The sequence below is a fragment of the Lathamus discolor genome, chromosome 1 (genome assembly GCF_037157495.1).
Source record: "Lathamus discolor isolate bLatDis1 chromosome 1, bLatDis1.hap1, whole genome shotgun sequence".
In the NCBI taxonomy this organism is placed as follows: Eukaryota; Metazoa; Chordata; class Aves; order Psittaciformes; family Psittacidae; genus Lathamus; species Lathamus discolor.
In genome coordinates, this window is record NC_088884.1 from 125,041,501 (window position 1) to 125,066,135 (window position 24,635).

The following is a 24,635-nucleotide window of genomic DNA, read 5'->3' on the forward strand; positions in this document are numbered from 1 at the left end:
ATTACAGTGGAGGAAGCTAATGATCACATTTGGTGATGAAAGGGCAAATGTAACAAGTACTCAACAACTTTAATACATAGAAACATTATGAAATAAGCAAATCACCAGTGATGGAATTTGCTAAAATGCAACAGTTTTCTGTCTTACCAAAGATAATTCTTCTTAATGGACTCATGAACCATAAAGGGAAAGGATTACTGCATAAAATGTAATCTTTCTTTCTAGATAACTGACAAAATAGTCAAGTAATTGCATGCCTAAGCATTTTACATGTTTCAGTGAACAGAATGCTTTTGTATTCCTTTAGTCAAGTGTTAAATACGTTTTAAGGCCCTGAGAACAGCATTTCAGAGCTGCTTTCTGGAACGCATTTTTGTGATGAAATTATTTGTCAGCTGGTGATTGCCGGGAAGTAGAACAGACATTATTTACTTCACATCATTCGATTCTACTTTGCACAGGAACAGAAAGAAAAATAATTACAAAAGTCAGACTGTAAAGCTAGAAAAATACTCAGAGCACTATGCATCCAGAATGTGTTATGGCAATCTTTAAAGAATGCTTCTTTTGTCAATTTAGTACTTTATTTCCATGTTTTTCATTGTAGTAAGCCTTTTAGCAAGCACCTGGAGGTTAGTGATTTCTTGGTTTGGGGGAAGAAAAATTCATAAGGACAATGGGAATGTGTTGTTTGCACATGCTTTTTGCTGAAGCTGCCTTTTGATTAGTTCTTAGGGGTGTTTTTTCTGTTTTCAGTTCAGCCAATTTGCTCCTGATTAATCACAAATGTGCAGTAGTTTGCTCATCTGGCTGAGAAGACTGAATTTTAAACTCTAATTAGTCTCATCACTAATTTACTTTCAATTTCTGTTACAAGGATTACTGTAATTTACCGTGTATAATTTACAAATATGCTGCTTCCATAAACAAACCACATCAGGGCAGAGTGTCCATTAGAACTCTTGTGTCACTGAAGAGTGAAGATCAGCCCTTCTTGTGTGATCTTTTTGCATGCTTTAAAAAATGAAGAAACGTTATGTGTTAATGAGCTCTGCTGTTTGGAAAACAGGACTTCTGCTGGTTGTTACATTTTGTAGTACCTTTGCCCTCATTCAAACAGGAGATTTCAGCATGGTGGGAGTGATTTTCTTTTGCAGACCTGAAATACCCAGCTTTCAGAATTCTGCTGTTAAATGAACAGGAAACTGGTATGCTGCATGTATCAGATTGCATCCCCAGAGTCAGTTCAGTCCAGGAGTAGGCACGTGTGGTTTACAATAGAGCTTCAACTGCTTACGACACACCAAGACTCTAAAAAAAGCTGATCTCAGTAGTTCAAAAAGTAGCTTGTGTTACCCATTACTTTCCTGATAAGACCTTTCATGAGTCATTAATCTTCATCTGGGTCAGATAACATCCAACGTGCTACAGTATTACCATAGATGCCTCTTGCAGCTACACAGAATAACTGGTTTGTGTTGCCAAAAAAAAAAAAACAACCACGTTCTGCTGTCTGAAAAACAGCTGTGTGCCAAATATTAGTCATTCATTTTTAGACCGTTTCCAGTACAGGGAGTTTTTGGATACATTTTCATTTATAATCGGGAAAATTCCTCAACTTTTTTGTTAAAGGAGACAGTGGTCTGCCATTCCACAGTGGAAATTAGGGAAGGAAAAAAAATAAACAAAAAAACAAAGCAACAAAACAAAAAACCCAGAAAAATTAGAGAGTGTTTTCCTTCTTTGAACTAAAAGATGTGAAGCTTGCCTTATTGAACCTCTACTACAGAATAATTTTCATGCAAGATGTATTGGAGTCTGAAGTTTTTTTCCCCTCACTTTTCTGTTTTTATTAGCTATATTCCATTGATTGTGTGATATGTAGGATTCCATGTAAATGTCCATTTTTGTTTAATGAAACTGAATTCTATAAAACGTCTCTGCATTGGGTTTGAGACTAGAAAATGAGCATAAGCGAAAGAGACTCCTAATTAATTAAGGAAACCCACAATGCAGCATAGTCCAGGCCTAAAAATATCTAGGTGTGTTGTATAAATACTGGGATTATTTAGAAAGGCTATACTGTGATTTTATTTTTTATATATATATATTAAATACCATTACAAGTAGAGATAAAATGAACGGACTTAGAGGAATCTGAAAAATAAATGCCTGGATAATTAAGTACGTGCATTATGAATGGATGGGATTGATTTAGAAAACATTACTGAGAGACACAACCTGAAATATGTACAGTCTGGCCTTCATGTAAGTTTTCTGACTGAGGTCCTGGTATAATCAAATCATATACTGTGACATATCAAAGTGGAATGAATAGATTTCAAATAGCCATGGAATACATCTATCACAGCCTTCTGAACAGTGTCTAGGGATGCTGATTTGTCCCATATTTTGAAATTATCCTTTCTCACTGCTGTGCAGAGACAGAAATTCTCTTACCAAACTCTGCAAAAGAGTATTTATGCATCCATAGTTTGTATTTCTGGCTAGTTTACACAGGAAAGCTAACTGAAAGTGATAACAAAGTGCTTTCTGGTTTTACTGAGAATGGAGTTTGATCTGAAATGTTGCATTAAGTACAGAAAACTTCCAGGAAAGAAGGAATAGTATGACATTCTTATTGGTGGTTTTAGAGGGCCAGAAAGAGCTTGCAAGTATTGTGTATGAAAACCAATACATAGATTTGTATGAATTTGTACTATCCTCCATAAAAATGAGGATACTGGGTGTGTAAAATGACTGCACAGACTTGTGCCTGCAGAATCACTGTTTAAGACAGGCCACTTTGAAAACAGCTTAGTGAATTCACTTATTTTGTATATAAAATGATTTTCATTAAAGCCATGTATGTTGGAAGCTCTTCTGCAGTCCTCCCAGCATTTCTTTGTATAAGGAGCATTTTCTGGTGTCCTCTAACATAAATGCAAAAACATTATATGGTGCTTTAAGTAGTTTACGATGCAGTTTATTTTTCTGTTTATTTCCAGAAGAGATATGTACCCTTGTAATTGCAGAAACTTTTCCTGAAGATTCAGGACTTTTCACATGCACAGCAACAAATGAACATGGTTCAGTAACAAGCAATGCACAACTAACTGTCTGCTCAGGTATGTGATGAACGGAAAGAAGAATTGTTATTCATAGATCTTAGATAATTAATTTACCGGAGAAGTTATCAGTCTCCTTCCCGCGTAGAAAAGGGCTGCTATAAGACAGGGGTTTTATGGGCCTCGGAGCAGTCATATAAAGCAAACTGAATGTTTTGATTGGCCCATTTCCTAGTTTAATATCTTTATTCATGTAAAATACTATTTTAAAGTGCCTTCCACAAGCCTGAAATATTTTTAAGCAGTAAGGTTCTGAAGCTAGATGTTAGCAGAGGCAGAATGAAAGCAGGTGAAGTTATGCTACCAAAGGTGGCATATGCCTTTTGTAAAATAAAAAAATGTGGCATGATATGTTTAGTTTTGTAACATGTTTACATACATGTTGCAGTGGAATGCACTCACCCAGCTGCCATTGCAAACATGCCATATATACATACATCCTTCAGCATTTTTAAATTATTTGTTCTTAAATGATGCTGAAACTCCAGGAACAGGAAATGCTGTTTCAGCTGCTGTTGTCAGTACTTGCCAGTCTCACTTAGTGGCTGGATTCCAGAAATAGATTTGGAGGTATCCATAAGGATCCTTATTATGCATTTTGCATGGGGCAAAGTCAGAAAGTGAATAGCCAGTCATGTATTTAATTCAGCATAAATTAGCAATGGGAGGTCTAGAAAAATGACAGCCAAAGAGATTCCACCTTTAACAAACTGAAAATGTAGCATGTATGTACCATGTACCTTGTCTATGACTTGTTGGAGACACATTCTTTTTGATTTCTTTTAGCCAACTCAGAAAACTCTACTCATGAATCGCTGGCAAGAGAATCCAACAGTGATGATTTCCATCATTTCCCACCACTTCCTCCAGTTGAAATTAGCTCTTTTGAGGTTCCTCCTAAGAAACATACAGAGACTCATCAAGCGAACAATACCGAGTTGAGACCTGGTGGGAAGGCTCATCAACTGCAGCTCAATTCATCTGAGGAAAAAACAAATGGTGTCCACCCCATTCATGGAGTAAATGGAATGATTAACAGCAAGCCAAATGGTGATAAATCCATCCCACCTCCAGCTGTCTTGCTTTCACCCACAAAGGAGCCACCACCTGTGCTTGCTAAACCAAAGCTGTGAGTATTTTTTTATTGTTTTCTTGTTGGGTTTTTTGTTTCTTATAAACTTGATATTTGTCAAAAGCAAATTTTTCCCTGGAGCCAATTCAGTGTTAGACAATGGACAATGACCATGTCTGTCCCTTGGACAGGCTTCTTACTTCTGTGCTTTATGTCCCAAAGAGCCGAATGCAGCAGAGAATTGTGTTCTTTCTCATACTGCCATGGCAGGGGGGTTGAATCTAGGTGGTTTTAAGGTCCTTTCCAACTGTAACTGTTCTATGATTCTGCCAAATGGAAGTGCATTATGTATAACACATTCTGTAGAGAGATTTATGATAAAGTCACCAAAAAGAAGTGGTAGGGCTGTTGCTCTACACTCTTTATTCCTAGTTGCTGTATCTGAATGTCACAGTGGCCTGAGATTCTTGCATGCTATTCCCGTTTCAGTACTGGTTAGTGATCTTTATTCTGAATGGTTTTGGTTTTGTGTAGTCGGTGGATATCCTTTCCAACCCTAACTATTCTATGATTCTATGATATGCGGGTGTATAATGTTTGTATTATTTCTTACATTATGTTTTTATATAGCGTGTAACTGATTCTACTGTCAGCCAGATTACAATGGCTCTTTTATAACTATAATCTGAAAATGAAAAGCTCAAGGAGAGGACAGAAGTATGTGGAAAAAACAGTAATATTTTTACCTTACATTAGTGATAATACCTTACTTATGCAGAGTGATCTTATACGGACTGTTAACTTATAGCTTCATTTGAGCATTGCACAGACTTTTGTTTTCTGTCTCCCTCAAGAATTTTTGGAGTGTGACAAAGGAACAAAAATGCTATTTTCTTTTATTTGCACCAATAATTAGAAGGACTTATTAATCATAAAAATGTGTTAAAAAAAAGAAGTACGAAATACAGTCTTCAAGCTTAGCAAGGTTGTTTGCTTAATAACATGTTTTCACAGGATAACTTGCAAAATATAAGAATACTGGTTTTGTACCAATCGTGCTGATTTTGAATGCACAAAACCACACGCTTGAGGCGGCAAGCCAACAGGGTTCCCTTTCTGCTCTTACCACGTTTTTCTTTCTGTTGTTCTTTGTCATTCTAAGAAGTCTCTGACAACTATAGATGAGAAGGAGGAGTGGGAGAAGTAGAAAGACTGAGTGGTGGAATTAAAATACATATGGTGGTGATTGCATGTATGGGAGGGAGGATGCTGAGGGTGATGTGTGATGTGGAGTGAGCCAGCCAGGTGGTCCTGTACCCAGCACATCTGCTGCTAAATTCATTTGTGAAGAAACAGAATCTCCAGCAGAGCAGCATTTTGCTGCAAATTTCACCTCAAAGCTTGATTTTCCAGAAGTGAATCTGCCCTAAATGAAGGAAAGAAGGCTGTGTAATAGACTTCCCATTGTATAATGTTCCCTGCTACTTGTGCAAAATTTGTTTTGTTCTTAGAGACATCATATAAATAGAGTTGAGCATTGTACATAATGATGTGAGGGGGATGCTATTACTAAAACGCTTTCAGTTGCTTATGTCCAAATGGATGACCTTGGAATCCCTGGGGCAATAGCACTCGAGTCCTATGTTTTGCCATTAACAACATTTGATGTGCAAGAGCCTGATCTTCATTGCAGTCACAATACATGTTTTGCTTGGCCAAAGCCAGTGTGAGTCTCTCCTGCTATCAAAAATGGAAATCTTGCCTTCTGTTCAGCCAAGTTTTTTGGTCCCAAGCATACTGGTAGCCTAAGAAAGGGAAAGTGTGCTAACAGCAGGAGGAAAAGGAATGTCTGGCTTCAGAGACCTGAAATGAGTTTCAGTGTTTGGGAAACTGCATCCCAAGTCAAAGCTAATAAAATAGTTGCATTAAAATTAGCTAAGTAATAAAGTAGCTATCTCAGCCATGAGAGTGGTCCCCCTTGAAGAGTCTATGGAGTTTTATCTGTCCATGGAGTATTAGAACTTGGTGATAGAAGCAGCATATATTGGCAATGACATAATAGCAAACATGTTTATTGTAACATTTTTTTAATTATTTAGACATTTAAAGTAATGTTGGCTGTGTAGAAAGTCTGAAGCTTCAGAATCTCAGTAGTGAGCATTCTTTTTGATGAAACCTGACTCTGGTTTTAAATTTCCTGAAGAACCTCTATTCAGACTTATCTTAACTCATAAATTACCTAACAGCTTTATCTGTGAACTCCGTGAAAATAGTTTATTCAGCCAATACTGAAAGTAGCTGCAAAGATTTGGGAATGATGGACTGTTTTCTGTTTAGTGTTGTTTATTATTATTGCTGCTGTTATGTTATTATTGTTGTTATTTTAACTAGAAGGAGAGACTGAGTACTTTCTTGAAGTACAAAATACATTTACACTTTGGCAATGCAGCTGTAACCAACTGCTATAAAATAATGATTTACCACAATTCAGTCCAATGCAAGAGCTGGCATGCTACAGGGAGTTAGTGTAGTTATTTTCTGGATTGTAGTCCTACAAAATGTTGTTTGTAGTTACAGATACTCAAGTAATCCTTAAGTAATAATATTAGTTGTTGCCTTAGTCTGGTGCTAGGAATAATTAAAACAGATTTTAATGTGATAATATACAGACATTTCTGGAAAAAATGTATATGGAATTAACTGGGAAAGCGGTCAATAGCAGATTATTTTTTAACATGAAATTTAGAGAACAATAATGTTAAATATGGTTAAAAGGCACAATATTTTATCATGAATTGTTTGCAAGATGACTTTATATAGAAAAGAGAGGAAGAACTGCTGAACTGAGACCAAAAGCCCTCAGATTTCTGTAATTCAGATCCCTGCTGCTGGCACCTATTTGAGGAGATTGAGCTATTAGTGTGCATTGGACTTTTCCAGGCAATATCGGTATAATGCACAGATGAGCTTTCAGAAGTGTCCCCATAAATGTGTAGTATCTATAGATACTTATCACATTTTTGCATAATTTTGAGAGATGAAATATTAATTTCAGTATGTAGCCCATGTGTGAAAGTGCTGCCTTAAACCCCTCTTAATCTGCAGTCTGAATGTCTGCAAAAAGGCAGGATGCTGTTCAGTAGAACTGTATATAATGTGCCCATGGTTTATCGTTTACTTACAACAAATGATATATAAAAATAGAGGATTTTATGAGGAAAATATACTCAGATATTAGATTGGTATTTGCACGTAGGAGAGAGAAGAAATTACACAGGTAATAGGATGTTGCAGCTGTAGAGACAGCTCCCTGTTAAAAAAGTGTGCATGCACAACCACTGAGAAGACTAGAATAAAAAATACCAGTCTCTTTTCTTCAAATTATAATGATGCTAAATCCTAAATCTTCCTGCAAATCTTCAAGCTGTTCTATCTTTATAGTCTTATAACTGAAAGAGCACTTTTGAAAGCATGGTTCTTTCCTAGAGAACTGCAGACAATTTAGTCTCCATTTTTCTTGTGAGAAAGAAGACCCAAATTTGCTGAGAAAGCTAGATTGCCTGTACTTAGTATGTTAAAATATTAAATATAAATATATAATACTGTGTGAAAATGCCCTGATTGAGTTGTATCGAGTTATATCTGCTCTAATGAAGCTGCATGAACTTGTAGAGATATAAAACTATCCCAGTTCCACCTCAAAATCCTGTTAACTACTGATTGGATGGATCTGATGTTGCATAGTAATGATCCATTTGTTCCTATTATCCTAAGTTCAGTTTTATGGGACATTTATAATTCCTGAGACAGTCACATGAAAATGTGTCAATAATTTTTTTCATATTCCTCAAAATAGTCACAAATAACTTGAATATTCAAATGATGTGCTGGTCAGTCAGCTGTTAAGGGCAGCCTGCTCAGGCAGTAGAATGTCACTTTTTTCCCCAGTTCTTAAGGTGACTAATGAAAACCAAAGAAGAAATAGCAACTTGGAATTGTAAATAAAAATAATGAATGGGGGTTTTGTAAGTGTTCTGCTTTCAGTGACTTCAATTGCCTATTTCAGACCAAGGAGTATCATGACCCAAAACCAGCAGCAGTTATTGCTGAGAAATTTCTTTTTTACCAATCCCTTTGTTAACATAGTGTTAAAGGGTAATCATAAATGACCTGCAAGCCTTTTAAAATCTGCAACAATGGGAGTCTGAATCTCTTTGTAACAATTGATATCAACATCAACAACAAGAAAGGTTAAAGGAAGGGGAAAAATGTATTTTCTAGGGCTTTTTCTATCTTCTTTTGGCACTGACGTTTTCTGACCTTTATTAGGTGGAGACAACTAATGGTACATCCTGCTTATATAAAAGCTAATCAGTATTTTAACAGGAAAAGTCAAACATCCTTGAATCAGTTATAAAATATGTGAAGTGTGTGCCATCAACACGATATTCACACAGGACCTTGGTGTGTTTTTCAGGTTTTTCTTTTACACTGAAAATATGACATGTTACAGGATTGAGATGAAATGGTTTGACTTTTAAAACATTTCTATTGTTTTTAATTTCTTTCCTTCTCACTGAAATAACTGATGAGTTTAGTATTTGGAAATGATCAAGCAAAGCAAATCCAAGTGTTTGTTTCTTCTAACATGCAGCATTTTCTGAGAAGTTCTCAGTGTTGTTTGTGGACACATAGTTCCTGTAGAAATGTTCAAGGTTTCTCTTAGTATCATAGGACAGAGTTCTCAAACTGGTTTAAATGCTTGCCTGTGTGCTAATCCTTGCAGGCTAATCATCATATGTACTTACTCCGTATTTACATGGCTTTGGAGATAACATGTAACCCCATTCGCCTTGGTATTATTTCATCCCTGACCTCATAATGATCTGGTCTACGCATAAATTTGAAAATGTAAAACTATAATCTTTTGCTGGCTAGAAGGAGAAAGGAAGATGAGAAGTGATACAGGCGGGTTTTTGCCCTACTTTTCTTTTGCTCTGCCTCTGTGCAGAAAAATCCATTTTCCAGGACTTCTCACTTTGGCTGTAGCAGGTAGATGCTGAAGCTTCAAAATGAAGATAGATGTTCATCATTTCATGAAGATAGGTGTTCATCATTTGTGTCTGGTTTCTTCTCTCTCTAAACTGATTTCTGGTAGCCATAATCTAGTTATAAACTTTTGTAGTTCCTAGCAGCTGTCACTTGTGAGCTAAATACTAAGAAAAAGCTGCATATTTAGTTATTGACCATAAAAAGGTCCCAAAATCATGATCACTTTTTTATCAAGGGGGGGAAGGGGAAGGCTTTTTATACTTAACATGATACCTGCAACACAAAACAATAATATGCTTATACAAACAAATATATTTTTTGGTGACCGAAGAATAACTGAAGTCAAATTGATCAGATCTACAAGTTATCTGTTTCTCTTGTGACTGTGAAAACACTGAACTCATAGGCATATTTCGGAGGTCACAGGCCCAGGAATATGTAAAACATCTGACGGACACAATGACATGTCAGAAAATAGTTTTACATAAATTTCTTTCAGATCTCCACTAGCTGTCAGGATTCAGCAAAGATTTGAAGACTGTCTATAAGATTGCAACCTATGAAATAATGTGAAATGCAATAGAGAAAATAACAAAAGTCAGATGAGAAAAACGTGTCTGCAGATGAAAGTATAATCAAAATAACCTTTGATTTGTGGACTCTATTCCCCAGTCCTCTGTGGGACTGAGTGTCTGTATTTTTGCCTGGTTTATACAGTTGATAAATATCAGTCCTCTGTAAGTATTCTGATTTGACATCCAGAGAATGATGGCAGCAGCTGAAAAATGTATTCAGGAAAATTGGTAGAATGCCATTAAAATCTGTTTTATATTTTCAGTAACATCTGTCTTCCGCCCTATTAGAGACTTTTACAAATTAATTTCCAGAAAATAATTGAAAGATATAACCTTTGTTTAAAAACCAGACATATCTAAAACCAAGTGAAGAAGCTTACAAAGTTAAAATTGCTTGGCGAAGTTCAAAACAATTTAAATATCGGTATTTTTAGTATCTTAGTACTGAAAAGTTACAAATACTTGGTATTCTTTCTCTGTCCTTCATTTCATTAAAGTCAATTCAGTATAAGGGGTAGTAGTTTATTCAAATCCTTTGCAATTTTTGATATATTTCTGCAGTGAAAAATGGCAATGGGAAAAGAGTCCAGAGGAAAAATTTCTCTTGCTTAGATTACTGCATGAAAAATCTTTGGCTTAAGAATTTAGAAAGTACAATTAATGGAGAGAGTTTCTTTACATTTCTCTTTTTAAAGTACTTTTGTTAAAATTAATAGGAAAAAAAAAGACTGGAGGTTGAAGTTACTTTTCATTCTCTTTCCCACAGTTGCATCGCTCATGCACTTTCTCGCTCACACTTGTTCTTGCCTTCTCTTTCTCTCTCCCCACTTCTTTCATTCTGATGAAAATCCTTCACAGTTCTCACAGATGACCCACTATTAGTGTTCATCAATTCAGGATGAGAACTGTTTTGTGTTAATAGCACTGTCATGTTTTCTCGAGGCCTGAAAGGCTTCTTAGCGGAGACAGAGGGAAAACTCACAGCATGTTTTCCCTTTCAAATACAATAATGTTAATGTAGAAACTCCTTGTCTGTGAGTTCTGGTTTATAATGCAACTGTTGCATTCAGCTCCCTGCTTGGAGAAAAGAAATATTTGGATCATGACAGATGTATAACATACAGATTGAAGTACTTAAGTTCCCAATGGGTGAAACCTTGAAGGGGCAAGGTAGAAGTCTGATTTTTTAATTTAAAAATTCTTACCAAAGAGGTTTCTTTAAAGAAACTATGGAAAATATTTCTAGTGAACTTACAAGTTCTTCCTTGCAGTATTAAACGGTTATACCGGTCTGCTTCAGTGGTACTGACATAACAAGGCCATTCCTCAAATGACTGTGTTATCCAACATAGTTACAGTTTGAATAATTAAGTAATTTTCTTGCTGATTTGAGTGGGAATTGTTAAATGTTTCTCTGTTAATCCCAACTATAGTGTTCTCCCATAATCGTGTTCTTTTTTGATGTTCTGATGTTTACTTTGTGCAATTTCTCATAACTTCTCTATATCTTAATACTACATTTTTAATATATATGCCCGTGAAACGGTTGATGTGTTGGCCTTCTAAAATAAATAAATCTGTACTTTCAGCTTGGGAATTGCTTATATTCTGTGGCAATTCCGTAATAATAATAAAAAAACATCATATGGCAGCTATAAACTCTACTGCCTTCTTGGAACTCCCATATAGTAATTAAGACCCTGGTAAAAGCAGATCTTACTGTACGATCCATGCAGATCTGGATATGATCTCAATATACAATCACAAAAGTATACCAGCAGTTCCCATTTCATTGAATACCAAGTGAGGCATTCTCTTATTGATAAACTGTTTCACCCAATAACCTGCCATAACCTGCCATACAAATGGCAAGCCGATGGTAATTTGTGAATGTAGCAGATGTAAGTTTAGAATGCCAAGTCTTGGTTCTAGTTTTAAATGTACGTAAATAGAGGTATAAAAATATTAGAAACGTATCTGAACATGCAAGTGATCTGTGGGATAATATTAAAGATTTCTCACTGATTGCAGAAGGATACTTTGTCATGATGTAGTTTTCTGCTTATTATGCTGGTGCTAAAGACTGACATGGAATCTGGAAGAAAATACTCTTCTGTATTCTCATACATGTGCAATGTATATGCCAAACATTAAAAGATGGTAAAATCTTACGGTAATTTAGCTGAGTTTATCTTGTGAACTTTCATAAAGTACTTTGCCAGTGAATGCATTGTGCAAGTCCTGTGGTATTTTCCCGCCTTTCCTATCTGTACCTGCTTCCTTTTTATATTTCCACCTCTAGCTGATTTCTTAAACTAAGGATTTCTTTTTTATATATTTATGTTGGCAGCTGCAGTCCAATGTTATTATATTTTTAATCTGGAAGACATTGATGGAAGTAATCAAACTTCACTGAGCTTAAAGCCTCTAGAATCCTAATAAGAACCTGCACTCACAGTACTTGAATGCCACCTCTTTCTAGTTCAGCTTCTATAACATGAACTGGGTAAGCATATCTTGCATTTCTGCAGAATCTTCTCAAGTGTTCAAGAATAGCAATAGGTATGCAAATGGTGATCTGGTTGAAGAACCCAACTTCGTGGCTTAGTAGCAGTTTATTTCTCCCTGGTAGCTGAATAAATTAGAGCATCAAGAGCACATGCAGTTCCAAAAGGCAAAGCAGGATGGCATGGATTGCTGCTGTTGTAGTGTAGAGAAAATTTCATGAATGTCAGGTACCACGCTGACTGAGAAAAATGACTTACTAATGAAATTCTTACAGAGAGAAAGCTCAACAAGCCTCAAGCAACAGCTGCTTCATTGCAGTAGTTGGTTTCTGGTTTTGCCTGAAGGATGGAGGTATTTTTATTTTCCACCTTTCTGAATTCCATAGTAACATTTTCTACTGTGGCCCTTTAAAGGAAAATGCTTTTTATTTTATTAAATGTTCAAAACCTACAATGCTGAAGTAGCAAGCATTACTGGAAAAGTCTGGTTTTGTTTTCTGACAACTGATCATAATTAATACGTATGTTTGGAGCGCTGTTGAAGTTCAGTAAATTTTCATAACTGCTTACAGAATAAAATTGTCAGTGTAGATTACACGGAAGTGAGAAGTCCTCTTAAGTGCTTCATTTTATCTTTTATTATTACTGATTTCCATGGTATTTTAAATACTTAGGGAAATAGTTGTCATATTGGCTTAGATGTTATTGGCTTGCTAAAATTGCTTAAAATTTTAAGTTGGATACACTTCAACTTTTGTTTACTTTTATAATGCTCACTGGGAATTAAACTCTTCCTCCCTGAAGTAATATAGGATAAACAGTGTTTTCTGTTAGTAACAGAAATTTGCAACTACCCTTTTGGCCCCGTTACTACTCATGTTTATTTAACCCTCCATGCAGTCCAAAATGGACTTCAGTGACATTTGCAGACATTGTTATCTAGTATATCCTTGTCTGAGTGAAACTGCCAAGTTAGCCCCTGAAATCCGAACTGTGTGCCTTCAGCTTCCATGAAAGCACATAAACATAGTGCTGGTTATCAGCAAACACCACGGAAACATGCATAAAATACTCCATGTGCATAAACATTCTAGCCACATCCATAGCCATGGAGATCATGTAAGAAGTCTCATCCTGGCTTTATCAAAATCACAGCAGATTTTGATGATGTGCCACAGCAGGGCACTGGATGTTCTGTAAAAAAACACCTGCCTCAAAACAAAATGTTGGGGGTGTGGGGGGTGATGTCACAAATGTCCGGAATTGTAAGTGTCCAGCCTGACTTGCTGTAGTATCAGTAAATAGATCTTGTCTTGTTTTCCTAGGACATGTATTTGTGTAGATGAGAAACCAGGAACTGCTAACTTTAATTAAGACAGCAGAGATGTTTAAGCCACTGAGATAAGACTAAGGAATTCTAGTGCTGCTCTGTGAACTTTTTGCCTGGCCAGTTCACTTTTCCTATATAAATTCTTGTCCCTGGTGGTAGAAAGACAAAAGACACAAGAGAACTTCACTTTTTACATCATTAAATCACAGGATTTCATAATTGACTGTAGTTGCAGTAATGTGTTTTATTGGAGAAAGTTACCAACATGAATGTTTGAGTTTCATATTGTCCAAACATAATTCATAATTTCATTACAACATGAAGTGCTAAATACTATTCTCAAAATATTCCTAGGTTGAGGAAAATTGGAGGGGAAAATCCCTCTGTCCTTGGTGAGTGTAGAAACAGATAAAACGGCTTACTAGAGATACTGCTGAATTAGCAGCAGCTAAGTAAGGTGTTCCACAGTATTTTCATGGCTAAGGTAAATATTTAAATTCTAATGATTCTGTGTTTCATTAAGGAAAGCAATGGATAGTCCAGCTTGTTCTTGCACTCAGAATATTGCATGGTTAGCTACCATGGCTTCTATAAACAAGTATGTTACTTGTTCAAGTCTCCATGTTGTTTACCATCACATTTGTTGCCAGCAGTGTCTGGCAGGGGATTCAGTTTTTGTCAGCCCTCTTACAATGGGGGGTACTAACATCTCTTTTAAGGCTCTCTGCTGTCAGCTGAAGAGAGAAGACGGTTGTTAAGAAATGCAGGACTACTATAGGAGAGTCATGTTTTATTCTCAATAGAGTGTAATTTCTGACAAGTTATCAGCATACAAATGGTTCTACAGCAGGATGATTTCATGGTTAAAACTCAGCTGTGAATTTCATTTCAGTTTAACCTGAGTCAGGAATGGAAATTACCCAACACAGAGTAATCTTCTGTGCTGATTGGTAAAGAGGTATGTTAAATATGCCTGTCAGTTCTCTGATAGTATTAAAAAGAAGATACTGAAGGAGGCTGTAAATTGCCTTGCCATGTATTGTTCTACTGCCAGAATGAAAAGTAAGTTCATGCTAGCAAGTTCCTGGCACAAAACATGTGAAAGACAGAACTAAATCATCTTCATTTCGGGTATGTAGCTTCTTTTCATAAATTTGTCAAACTGGAACTCAGAAGGTTTGAAAATCTGGATTTAAGACATGCTTTTGAAAATGAGCATGGGAACTTAAAATACTGACAGGTCTTTTGCTTGATTACTGCCTGTACAATCTGCAAGAAATGTTGTGGGACATAAAGTATAGTTCATCAAAAGTAGCGAAAGGACAAGGAAAGGGTTTTGGTTTGATTTGGTTTTCAAAGTAAGCATAAAATATATGAGTGGATGAGCTACCCAGGCTTTGATGTAACTGGCTTTTTATATGAGGTTTGTTCTGCCAGTTTTGAGCAGGAGAGAGCAGGCATGTCAAATCCTTTCCAAACAAGCCTCACTGATTTCTGCCAGGAACCAGCCTTACTGAAGAAAGGCAGAGTTAACCCTTCTTTAAGAAAAAAATAGCCTTATGTAATTTGAAAGAAGGAAACATTGAAGTTCATTGCAATGATGCTTCTAACAATAGACATGGATTTAGGCCATTAAATAAATTATGCCATTTTTTAAAAAAAGAGATAAGGCCAATTCAGAACAAACTTTCAAGTCACTAGAACAAATGGTAATTTCACAAAATATCATTTCACTTTTCTGAAAAAAATACTGAAAAAGTCAGAAATTAATGAATTTTTGTAGTTGACCTCCTATCCCCCAAATTTACTGGTAAAATGTGAGGCAGATGAGTGTGTTTATATTCTTTTACTACTACCATGCAATTAATATTGGTATAAGTAATGTCATAAGCAGTGAAACTTAGAAATTACTTTCCTCTCTGTAATAGATATTGCTATAGTATGTTAGATCCTTTCTTTATGGCCAGCAAAATTCAGAACAAAAGAACAGCTTTGAAAAATGAAATCTGATCCTTCTAAAAAGGTATGCACTTAGTAAGAACCCCAGCTGAAGCCACATCTAAATCCCAGTTTAAGTATAAACAGTGAAACATCAAGCTCTGGACTGCCAAGCCTGATCAGGTGATCTTTGGAGGGGAACATTTAGAATCCATGCTCTGGATAATGATATTCTGCAAAGCTTTACAGACAGACATTAAAATGTAATAACAGATAAGTACTAGTATGATTTTTAGTGTCTTGTGAAACCAGTGACTGGGGATTTGACAACATAAATGTAACTTATTAAAGGAAATATTAAGGATAGGAAATAGCTGTTTGTATTCAGCTTGTTGCATACCACTTGTATGTTTATGTACCCATGGAATGCTTCAGGAAAACATTGGGAAACTACATCGACTTTTTGCCAATGGAAAATGCAATACAGCATTATTTAAGGGCAGAATAGCATTTTTAAGAGTCCAGATTTCAGACAGTAACTTTATCAGCCTTGTATGTAAGCTGTTGGTTGTTGACCTTGCTGAAAATATTTAGCAAGTTCTTTGAGTTGTCTGAGTTGTATGGGAATCCATATGCTTCTAAACATTGTAACGGGTTCTAATTACTGCCTTTATACCACCTAGTATCCTCCATAAATCAGAATCTATTTCTAGATATGGTCAAAGGATTTGTCATAAGTGGTCAGAAAACAGTTGGTTTACAACCTATTTTACTTCTTCAATTTGTGGTTAGAAGAAGAGTTATTCACTTGAACTTCAGAAAAAATGAACAAGAGAGAAATATTCTCTCTAAAAAAGAGAAGTATTATGAACATAGAATATTGAGTGTTCTACCAATGGTAGAAATGCAATAACATTTCTGAGAAGACAAAGGTGTTTGTTCTAGTAATCAGTGCCAAACTTCGCAAATATCTAAAACATGAACTTTCAGATTCCCGTTTTCATTTGCAATTCCTTGACTCTGATTTTCTTTGGCATTACTGGCACATATCCACTTAATACCCTATGTGTGTGTAGCTTCTTGGAAACAAATTTTAAAACACAGTAATACTGTAGCTTATTTTAGCCAGACATTGAAATGGATTTTGTTCTTATGTGATATTCCCAAATCCTTTTCTTTTTTTGGTTGGAAAGGGATAGACTTTTATAAGACCCTTTGAAATAAGCTATATATGTTAAAACTAAAGTAAGGAGAAGGGATTTTCAGATACCAGTCATTTAATCCCTTCTGAATATTTGCAGAGAGCGTAGTAATTATCAGTAAGTTCCTGAAAGATACTTTGGGTTTGTACCAGTTGGAGTAGAACCCTACTAACATTCCTTACCAGTCCTCAGAGCCACGATATTACACACATCTTCTAGAATGTGGAAATAATAGGGTTATCAAATCCTTTATTTTATGAACAAAAAATATCTAAAATACAAATTGGTTACATCTATGGTTATGATAGTGGGTAAGAGTATATGCATATGTGTGTGTAGATTCCTGTGATAATCCTTTTAAAAGTTTCCTTCACTTAAATATATTTTCTAGTACTCAAGAGGAAACCTCAGTCTTACCAGTATAGAGATAATGTATGATAGTCATTGCAGGAGGTATATGATGTGCTGAATGTGAGTTCACTTTTGGTTTTGTGGTATTTACCTGGAAAAAACTTTTGCTGTCATTTTGGTTTGTTACATTTGGGTTTGTTGTTGTTGCTCTTGTTTTCCTTATTTGACAGTTGTGATGAACATACATCCCTGAAGCTGTTCACAGGTTTATTGATGGAATAAATGATGTAGCATACTGCTGCTTCAAGAGTATTAGGATGTTGTGCCCCTCTAATTCTCCACAGATTCACAATTATTCACAATTAACACAATTAACACTTGAGCTTTCTCTCTTGGCTTCAGTTGCCAAGAACTGTGTACAACTGCATCCTCAAAATCACTGTCTTCCAGCCACAGATCTGGGGAACCCACTATCTCTCCACTGGAGTAGACACACTGTCGTTTTGGCTGTACAGTTGATGGATGAGGAAACCTACTAAGCTAAGGCCCAGCCAGACTTGTTCCATAAAACTATCAAGAATCACTATATTATTTTTTTCTCCTTTGCTCTAGTACAGGAAAACATTGGTTCCAGACTGAGAGACAGTTAATTGCTATAATAACTGCACGGGTTGGTTCCATCCTGTATGTAGGAGGAAACTTGAGCATCATTCAGAAGCCTGACACTTCTTTTGACACTTCACATGAGGTTTTCACAGCTCACTTCATTTGTTCAATTAAGCTTTGTCATCTGTTTATCTTCAGTATGTCTTGAGTGTGAGTCTCACTGATGAGGCTGGTTTCACAAGGTCACTCAGAGGTCAGTCTTCACACAGTCTGTTAGAAGTCAGTTCGTAGTCATCTAATCTAAGCCTGCTGGATGATAATTATTTTTTATAACATTATTTATGACAAAATAAGGCTGCCAGAGCAGCACAGAAAACGCTAACTGTGATAGTGCATTTGCCATTTCTGCAGTGAGCCTACATTATGTTGAGGTTTTTTGGCAGTGTGTAGTTGAAAGGTCATATTTACATGAGAATATTCTTAACAGTATTCTCAGGGGAAAAAAACAACACTGTAGCTCTAGATGCCAACTACATTTGATACACTCTTGTTTTACGGAACTGCCGAAAGATGTTTCAGGTAAAGTAAAGCTGTTCCTTTAAAACTGGTTTGTTCAGCTCAGTCAGTTTGAGACTGCCTGCCAAAGCAAGTCAGGTTGCTCCAAATCACTGTAAATATGCTCAGGGAAGGAGAGAAGACAGTAGTTGTTTCTTGACCAATCAATTACACGCTGTCAGCTACTATTTATAGTGGGCGGTTGTAATAACCTGATGACCCACAAATGCTCCATGGAAAGCTTAGAAAAGTATTCTGTTTCAGGAATGTTTTTATTGTACACTGTGAGGCTTTGTTCTTTCATAGTATTTTTAATGCTAAGAATAATTTCAGAGCAAAAGATTTTGATTGTAGCAAGTGAAGGAGGTGCTTTTTAACTGTAGCAAACCTATTTTTCTTAGAGGGTTGGGACCCTGAGAGGTTTCTGGTCTTCTGTTGCTTATATTGCTTTTTTTCATAGGCTTTTTGGATTCTCAGTAGTAGATAATATTAGTGATGCACACTCCAGGAGGCCTCTTCTGCTCTGGCCTACTTTCAACATGCCAGTACTGAAAGATGTGAGAGGATTAGTTTAGGCTGTGATTTCATGTATCCACTTTCAACAAGCATAAGTCAAAGTTGCTGTCATCCTGTTCTGGCCTCCCCTCAGCCAGCCTAGCCCCATGGGCTGCTTCCCTTGGAGCAGAGAAAGACCTAGCCCAGGATGCCGTGCTAGGTGAAAAGTAGGAAATGCAGCAGGTGCAGCAGGTACTTGCATAAATGCTTCTGCTGGCACTGTTTGTTTTTTTTTGTTGGTTTGTTTGGTTTTTTTTTTGGGGGGGGGGGTGGGTCGGGGGAAGGGTTCTTAACAGCAGTAATGCCAGCTTAAAACATTTATAGGTGAATCTGTGGCTTCAGAAGCCCTACCCTTCCAGTGATAGTGCCCTCCTGCTCAGTAACTGTACTGGGAGAAGTGTTTTAGTTGCTTTTGGTTTTTGCTTGTTTCACAACAGTGCAGTATAAATGGGTTTTAGCTTAGTAGAAAGGACTTTTGGCCCAGGATCTACATCATGTGCTCCTTCTGTTGCTGTTTAGAGTCCCTTGAGGTCTAGTAACTGAAAAGATAAAGCTGTTATAATGAATATCCTAGAAAATCAGACTCCAGAGACACACCTGCAATTGATTCATACTCTGTTATTGAGTTTCATCCCCTGCTTCAGCAAAAATATGGGGGGATATTTGCTCATTTGGAAAGAAGGAGAGTTGTAGACACTTCCACAGAGACTGAGTAGTGTAATAGCACTCTTCCTTTCCATTGCTGTCCTGTGCTTTTCCTTTTTCTGTCCATCCCCTGTCCTGTCCCCATCCCTTCAGTTCTTGTCTCTTCAAACATAGTAGCCTCTCCCCAAATTCCTTAAATTTTTCCACTGTTTACTTAAAGCCAGACAAACCCCCTAACTATGAAAATTAGTGAATACAGATCTCCTTCAGGGTGAGCTTATCTTTCCTTCTGTCATGCAGTGATAGTGCTATTGGGAATCTTGCATTGTATACTTCTAGTATCGGTTATTGATTTTAAAATTTCTCTAATGCAACTGTAAGTTTAGCTTCATACGTCAACTAGTAACTGATTTGGGAGAGACGAATCCAAAATAAATTGGGTGTCTCTGAGGTGGCAGAAATAAGTATAATTTAACAGAAATGCTATTTCTGTCACCTGAGAGTTGAATTGCACAAACAGTTGTATTAGCAGAGAGGTGGAAAACTAGCAGTGGTGCTTTGGAGGGATGAAGAAGTGACTGAAGAGGAGGGGAAAGACAAATTCCTAAAATTACTGATGAAAAATGTTTCTGTTCTACTTAAAGTTTCCATATCTGTCCCCAGCTGCATGTTCAGCTCCATCAGGTTGTGCCAAGACAATATAAAAATATTATCATCTATGCACATGATACATCATCATAATTCTGGATGAATTATGATGATTTTGAAACCAAAGAGACAGTTCATAAATTTTGTCATTGTTTTCAATTAAGGCAAATCGATCTTATATCAGAGTGTAAGTTAAAAATTCTAACAGTACAATCTGAAGTAAAATAGGTGAAGTACTTAAAAACTATGGCAAATGCTACTTTTCCCACCTCTTGACCAAAAGCCTGGTGCGTATGCAAAAATACTTGCATTTTTTATTTGTTTTCTTTATTTTTTTCATTGCTAGCTGTCAAAATTCCATCATCAGGGATTTGTTTTGTTTCTGTGTCAGACACCAGTATGCAATATCCTGAGCTCTTGAGGCCAGCTGCACAAATGGGTCCTTATCTGTTTTTTTTCTGATTAAAGCTACTGTTTTGGAAACGAAGGACCAAATTTTTTTTTTAAATTAGATATGTACAATTGCGTGTAGTGTTTATATTAGCACTTAGTCTAAACATCCATACAAATGGCTGTAGGGTGTCTGCGCTTGATGCACTGTACCCATATGCACTGGTACAAACTGTACGCTGCAGCAGGTTTTTCTTAGTTTAAAGGTATGAACCTAAACCTGCTTGTTCACACAAAGCAAAAAAGTAGGGCTACAAACAGGCTGCCACAACAGCTTTTTTTTACTGAAGTGGCAATGAAAAGAAGAATTTTCCTGGGCAGATGAAGAACACTGTGTGCTCTAGACAGAACAATCGAGCATTTCAGAATGAATTATACCAACTTGTGGAACCAGACTCTTTTCCCTGAGGGCATGTATTTGTTTGCATATATTTATCAATCTGCTTGGAAACAGAAGGAAGAATGCTCATGCATTGCCTTTTAGAGAAGAATCTGAATGGACTTTCTTCTTGTGTAAGGAAAAAGCATCCTAGGGAAGACTGTGGCCACTTACTGTAAACTAGAAAGAGGCTCTTATGGCTCTTCTTCCCACTGATTTTCACACAGCATGAGTTGTTAGTTTGTCATTCCTTTAGATAATTCCAAGCTCCAGTTTAACAGTGAAGCATACTGTAATTCCCTGTCTCCTAGTTCAATCTCCCTAAGGGAGGTAATTCAGGAAGCCCGTACTTTCTTGTAGTTTCTTGATTGTCAGGCTATTTTAGTTCTTTATTTTTATTCAGGACCACCCATGAAGCACTTTAAACTTAATCTGATTGCTAGGGCTTGTAACAACAAGTTCAAATGCTTCCAGACTTAAAAAAGTTCTCAAACTAATGGGTCACTTACTACATTCAATATTTTAGTAGTCAAGTTCTCAGGAAAAACCGTGATTTTTTTTTTTAAAGTTATGATCTCATGACCTCAAAATCAGGTTAGGTCTGATGTTAACAGTGTACTTTGCAGATTACAGGTCTAGCTAGCAAGCACCACACAGAGAAATGACGGCTGTTGACAAACTACTGGACTTCTTTTCCTTTGTGACAAAGTCTTTGCCCAGCAAAAACTGTCCAGCATTTGACATAAAGCAAATGCTTACCAGTCACTGTGAAAGAGGTTGCTTACAAAGAAGCACGGGTTGTTCATGCTGCTTAATGCACACAAAGACAACTATATTAGGAGGGCAGTTGTGCATCGCCTCCTATGTGGTTAATAAGGGGGGAAGCTCTCCTAGGAGCTGTTGCAGATTCTTGCTGTGCAGAGCCCAGGAGCACTTCAGTGTCCAGGAACCCCATCAAACCATGTTATGATTTTATCTCATGGGAAGACTGATTATGAACCATCCCCTCTTCTCAGATTTTATTTCCACATCAAAGGCACTGATTTTCTTGCTTTCATTTTGATGTCGTTGCAAATCAATGCTATTGGTCATTTGCTAATCTTGGGTTGCTTATAGCTCCCACTCAGCACTCTTGAACTGAAAACCAAAATACCAATACCTTAGACATATAACTTTAGATAGATAAATTTAGCATAGGTTATATCTCTCCTTCAAACAGTAATCACATCAAAAGCAAAAATATTGCTGGAAATAGTGAATTTGTTATCTACGTTTCCCATAATGAGGAAAATGTCATGTATGTTCTTTCAAGAGTACATTCAGGATTTACAAATATGCCCTCTTCGTTTAAAGCTCAGTTTCATTTTATGAAAAATGTATTAATTAACTAGAATGGCAGTTACACTATTTTTGCTTATTTATGCTTACTTTCTAGTTAATCTGACATAACCTACACAGTCAAAATGAAGCTGGTGCCCATCTTTATTTTTTGTGAACGTCTGCTTATATCTTCCAAGCATGAAGATTAAAGCAAGGCTGCTTGTTTTCTATGGCTATTACAATGCGTTGGCAGGAGTTTGAAAGTCTTGGGAAGATTCTGACTAATCTGTACCAACGTCTTTTCAGTGAAAGCAGTCATTCACTTTCACCCACTATCTAGGAGATTGTCAAAGCTGGTAGAACATTTTAATAATGAACATTGCCAAACTACTAATTAGTGGAATTGGGTAACTATGGAATAACATCATTTGTAAGAAAAATTCCACATTTTGATTTATTAAGACTTTTCCAACTGATCTACAAATTTACATTGCACAGAAATTGTAGCTTTTTATTACAAATGGCCTTTGTAACCATAACATGCCATGATGAGTTTCCTCTGTATGCTTTCGTTGTTCATTTTCAGGGCTACAGCAGTCTCACTACCGTAATTTGTGTAGCATTTGATCTATTTTTCTTGTACTTCCCTTTTACTTTTCCCCCAGACTTGTTCTCTATACTAGGGATCAAGAAACAGTTCAGACAGAAAATTATGAATCTGAGCTCCAGGGGGATTCAGAGATAGGCTTTAATTTCAGGCCCATCTTCAGCCACATATAATAATGACTGAAATCTCCTTCAGCTCTTTGTTGTATGTTTTTTTTTTTTAAACACAACAAAACCAAAAGAACAAAAAAAACCAACCGACAGACATGATGTAGTTCAGCCACAAGGTGGGAAGGGAGGAAAGCTACAGCTTGCATCAGACAGACAACTTCACAATTTAAGAGACAGAGCTCCTGAAGGAAGAAACTAAACAAGACAAGTGTTTGACAGTGTCCTGCAGAATGTCAAGACCAACATCACATCAGTCTATGTTCTGGAAGGAGTATGAAGCAATATCCCTGAAATTTATTTGTGGTCAGAATTGCTGTCATGAATTGGCCCAGCATCATAGTTTAGTCTCAGTATATCCTAAAGGATTCTTTGCCAAGTAGTTAGAAAAGCTTGGGGAAGCTCTTGAAAGCCTTTCAAGATTGCTTCCCTTCCCCCCGTTCCCTTGCAGTGAGACATAACCTGTCTCATGGAAATTTAGCCAGACAGACTGCCTCACAGATCTCTTGGTCCAGTGACTTGAAGCTGAGGTAACTGTGGTTTAGATTAAAGGCAGTTGCACACAAATGAGCTTAGTTGCATGGCTGAGTGATATTTTTTGAGTTGAGATGGGCATTTTCAAGCACAGTTGTATGGTGTAATTCATTAGTATATTCAGTAAGGGTGGATTATAGAAACAAGAGCCTCAGTAGTGACTGTTTCCAGATGGGGTCTTCTGTTGCCTTATGCAACTGACATTTCTAGAGGTTGCAATGGGACTGCAGAAGGACAGAGCTGGTGGTGCTGGGTGGGTGGAATGGCAGTCATGTACATTGGGAGGTTTCTCTCAGCCAGTATAGTTAGCAATGCGCTCCCAAAATGAAGGTCGTTGCCAGTGAGAAAACATTGTTCAAGTAGGTGGGAGAGTGCAAATTAACTCTTTAATTTCTCCCCCCAGCAGCAGAAATGCAGAAACCAGGTTGTCTTGCCAAGCAGGAATCTGCTTCTACTCCTTGGACTGCTAGTTGGAAGATTCAAGGGGGAATGGGACCTTTGTGCTGCCCACATTTCTAAAATCCCACTGGTGTCTTGTAGAAACAACAAGAAAATAGTATCTGATAGTCTCATAGCTCTTTTTTGTTTGCTATCCATACAAAGAAGAATTGGAAGGTATTGTTTATTGTCATTGGGGAATAGCATAGAATGTTTAAATTCATATCTGTTTTCAAATGTTGTTCATAGCTGTCTCCCAAGTGTTATATATGTGCCATTGTAATCTTGATGTGCTCTGTTGTTTTCAAAAGTTCTTCTGAATTCTCACCAACATCAACATTGATATATTCCTGTATTATCCACCTCTCTGGTTTTGATTTGTGAATTCAATATATGATTAGTAACCTCTAATGTTTATTAGGGAAACCATTCTACACCATTTCAGGTGGGACTGCAAGATCTAATGGAGCGTGTGTGCCCTTGCTGTCAGAGGGCTGTTTTTAACTTTGAGAAGTAGAAGAGGGGGAACTTGTATCAATATAGAAAGAAAAAAGGGTGTAAGAGAAGTATAGTCAG

The 24,635-nt window shown here is 36.8% G+C and overlaps 1 protein-coding gene across 5 annotated transcripts in view; it reads left to right on the forward strand.

Moving 5' to 3' along the window:
• PALLD (palladin, cytoskeletal associated protein) overlaps window positions 1–24,635 on the forward strand; it is a 194,047-nt gene that overhangs the window by 83,146 nt on the left and 86,266 nt on the right. For all 5 annotated transcript variants that reach the window (XM_065694152.1, XM_065694158.1, XM_065694187.1 and 2 more), the window contains 2 exons: window positions 3,009–3,128; window positions 3,915–4,257. In XM_065694152.1, the coding sequence (XP_065550224.1) occupies window positions 3,009–3,128; window positions 3,915–4,257 (463 nt within the window). The remainder of the gene's footprint in view (window positions 1–3,008; window positions 3,129–3,914; window positions 4,258–24,635) is intronic.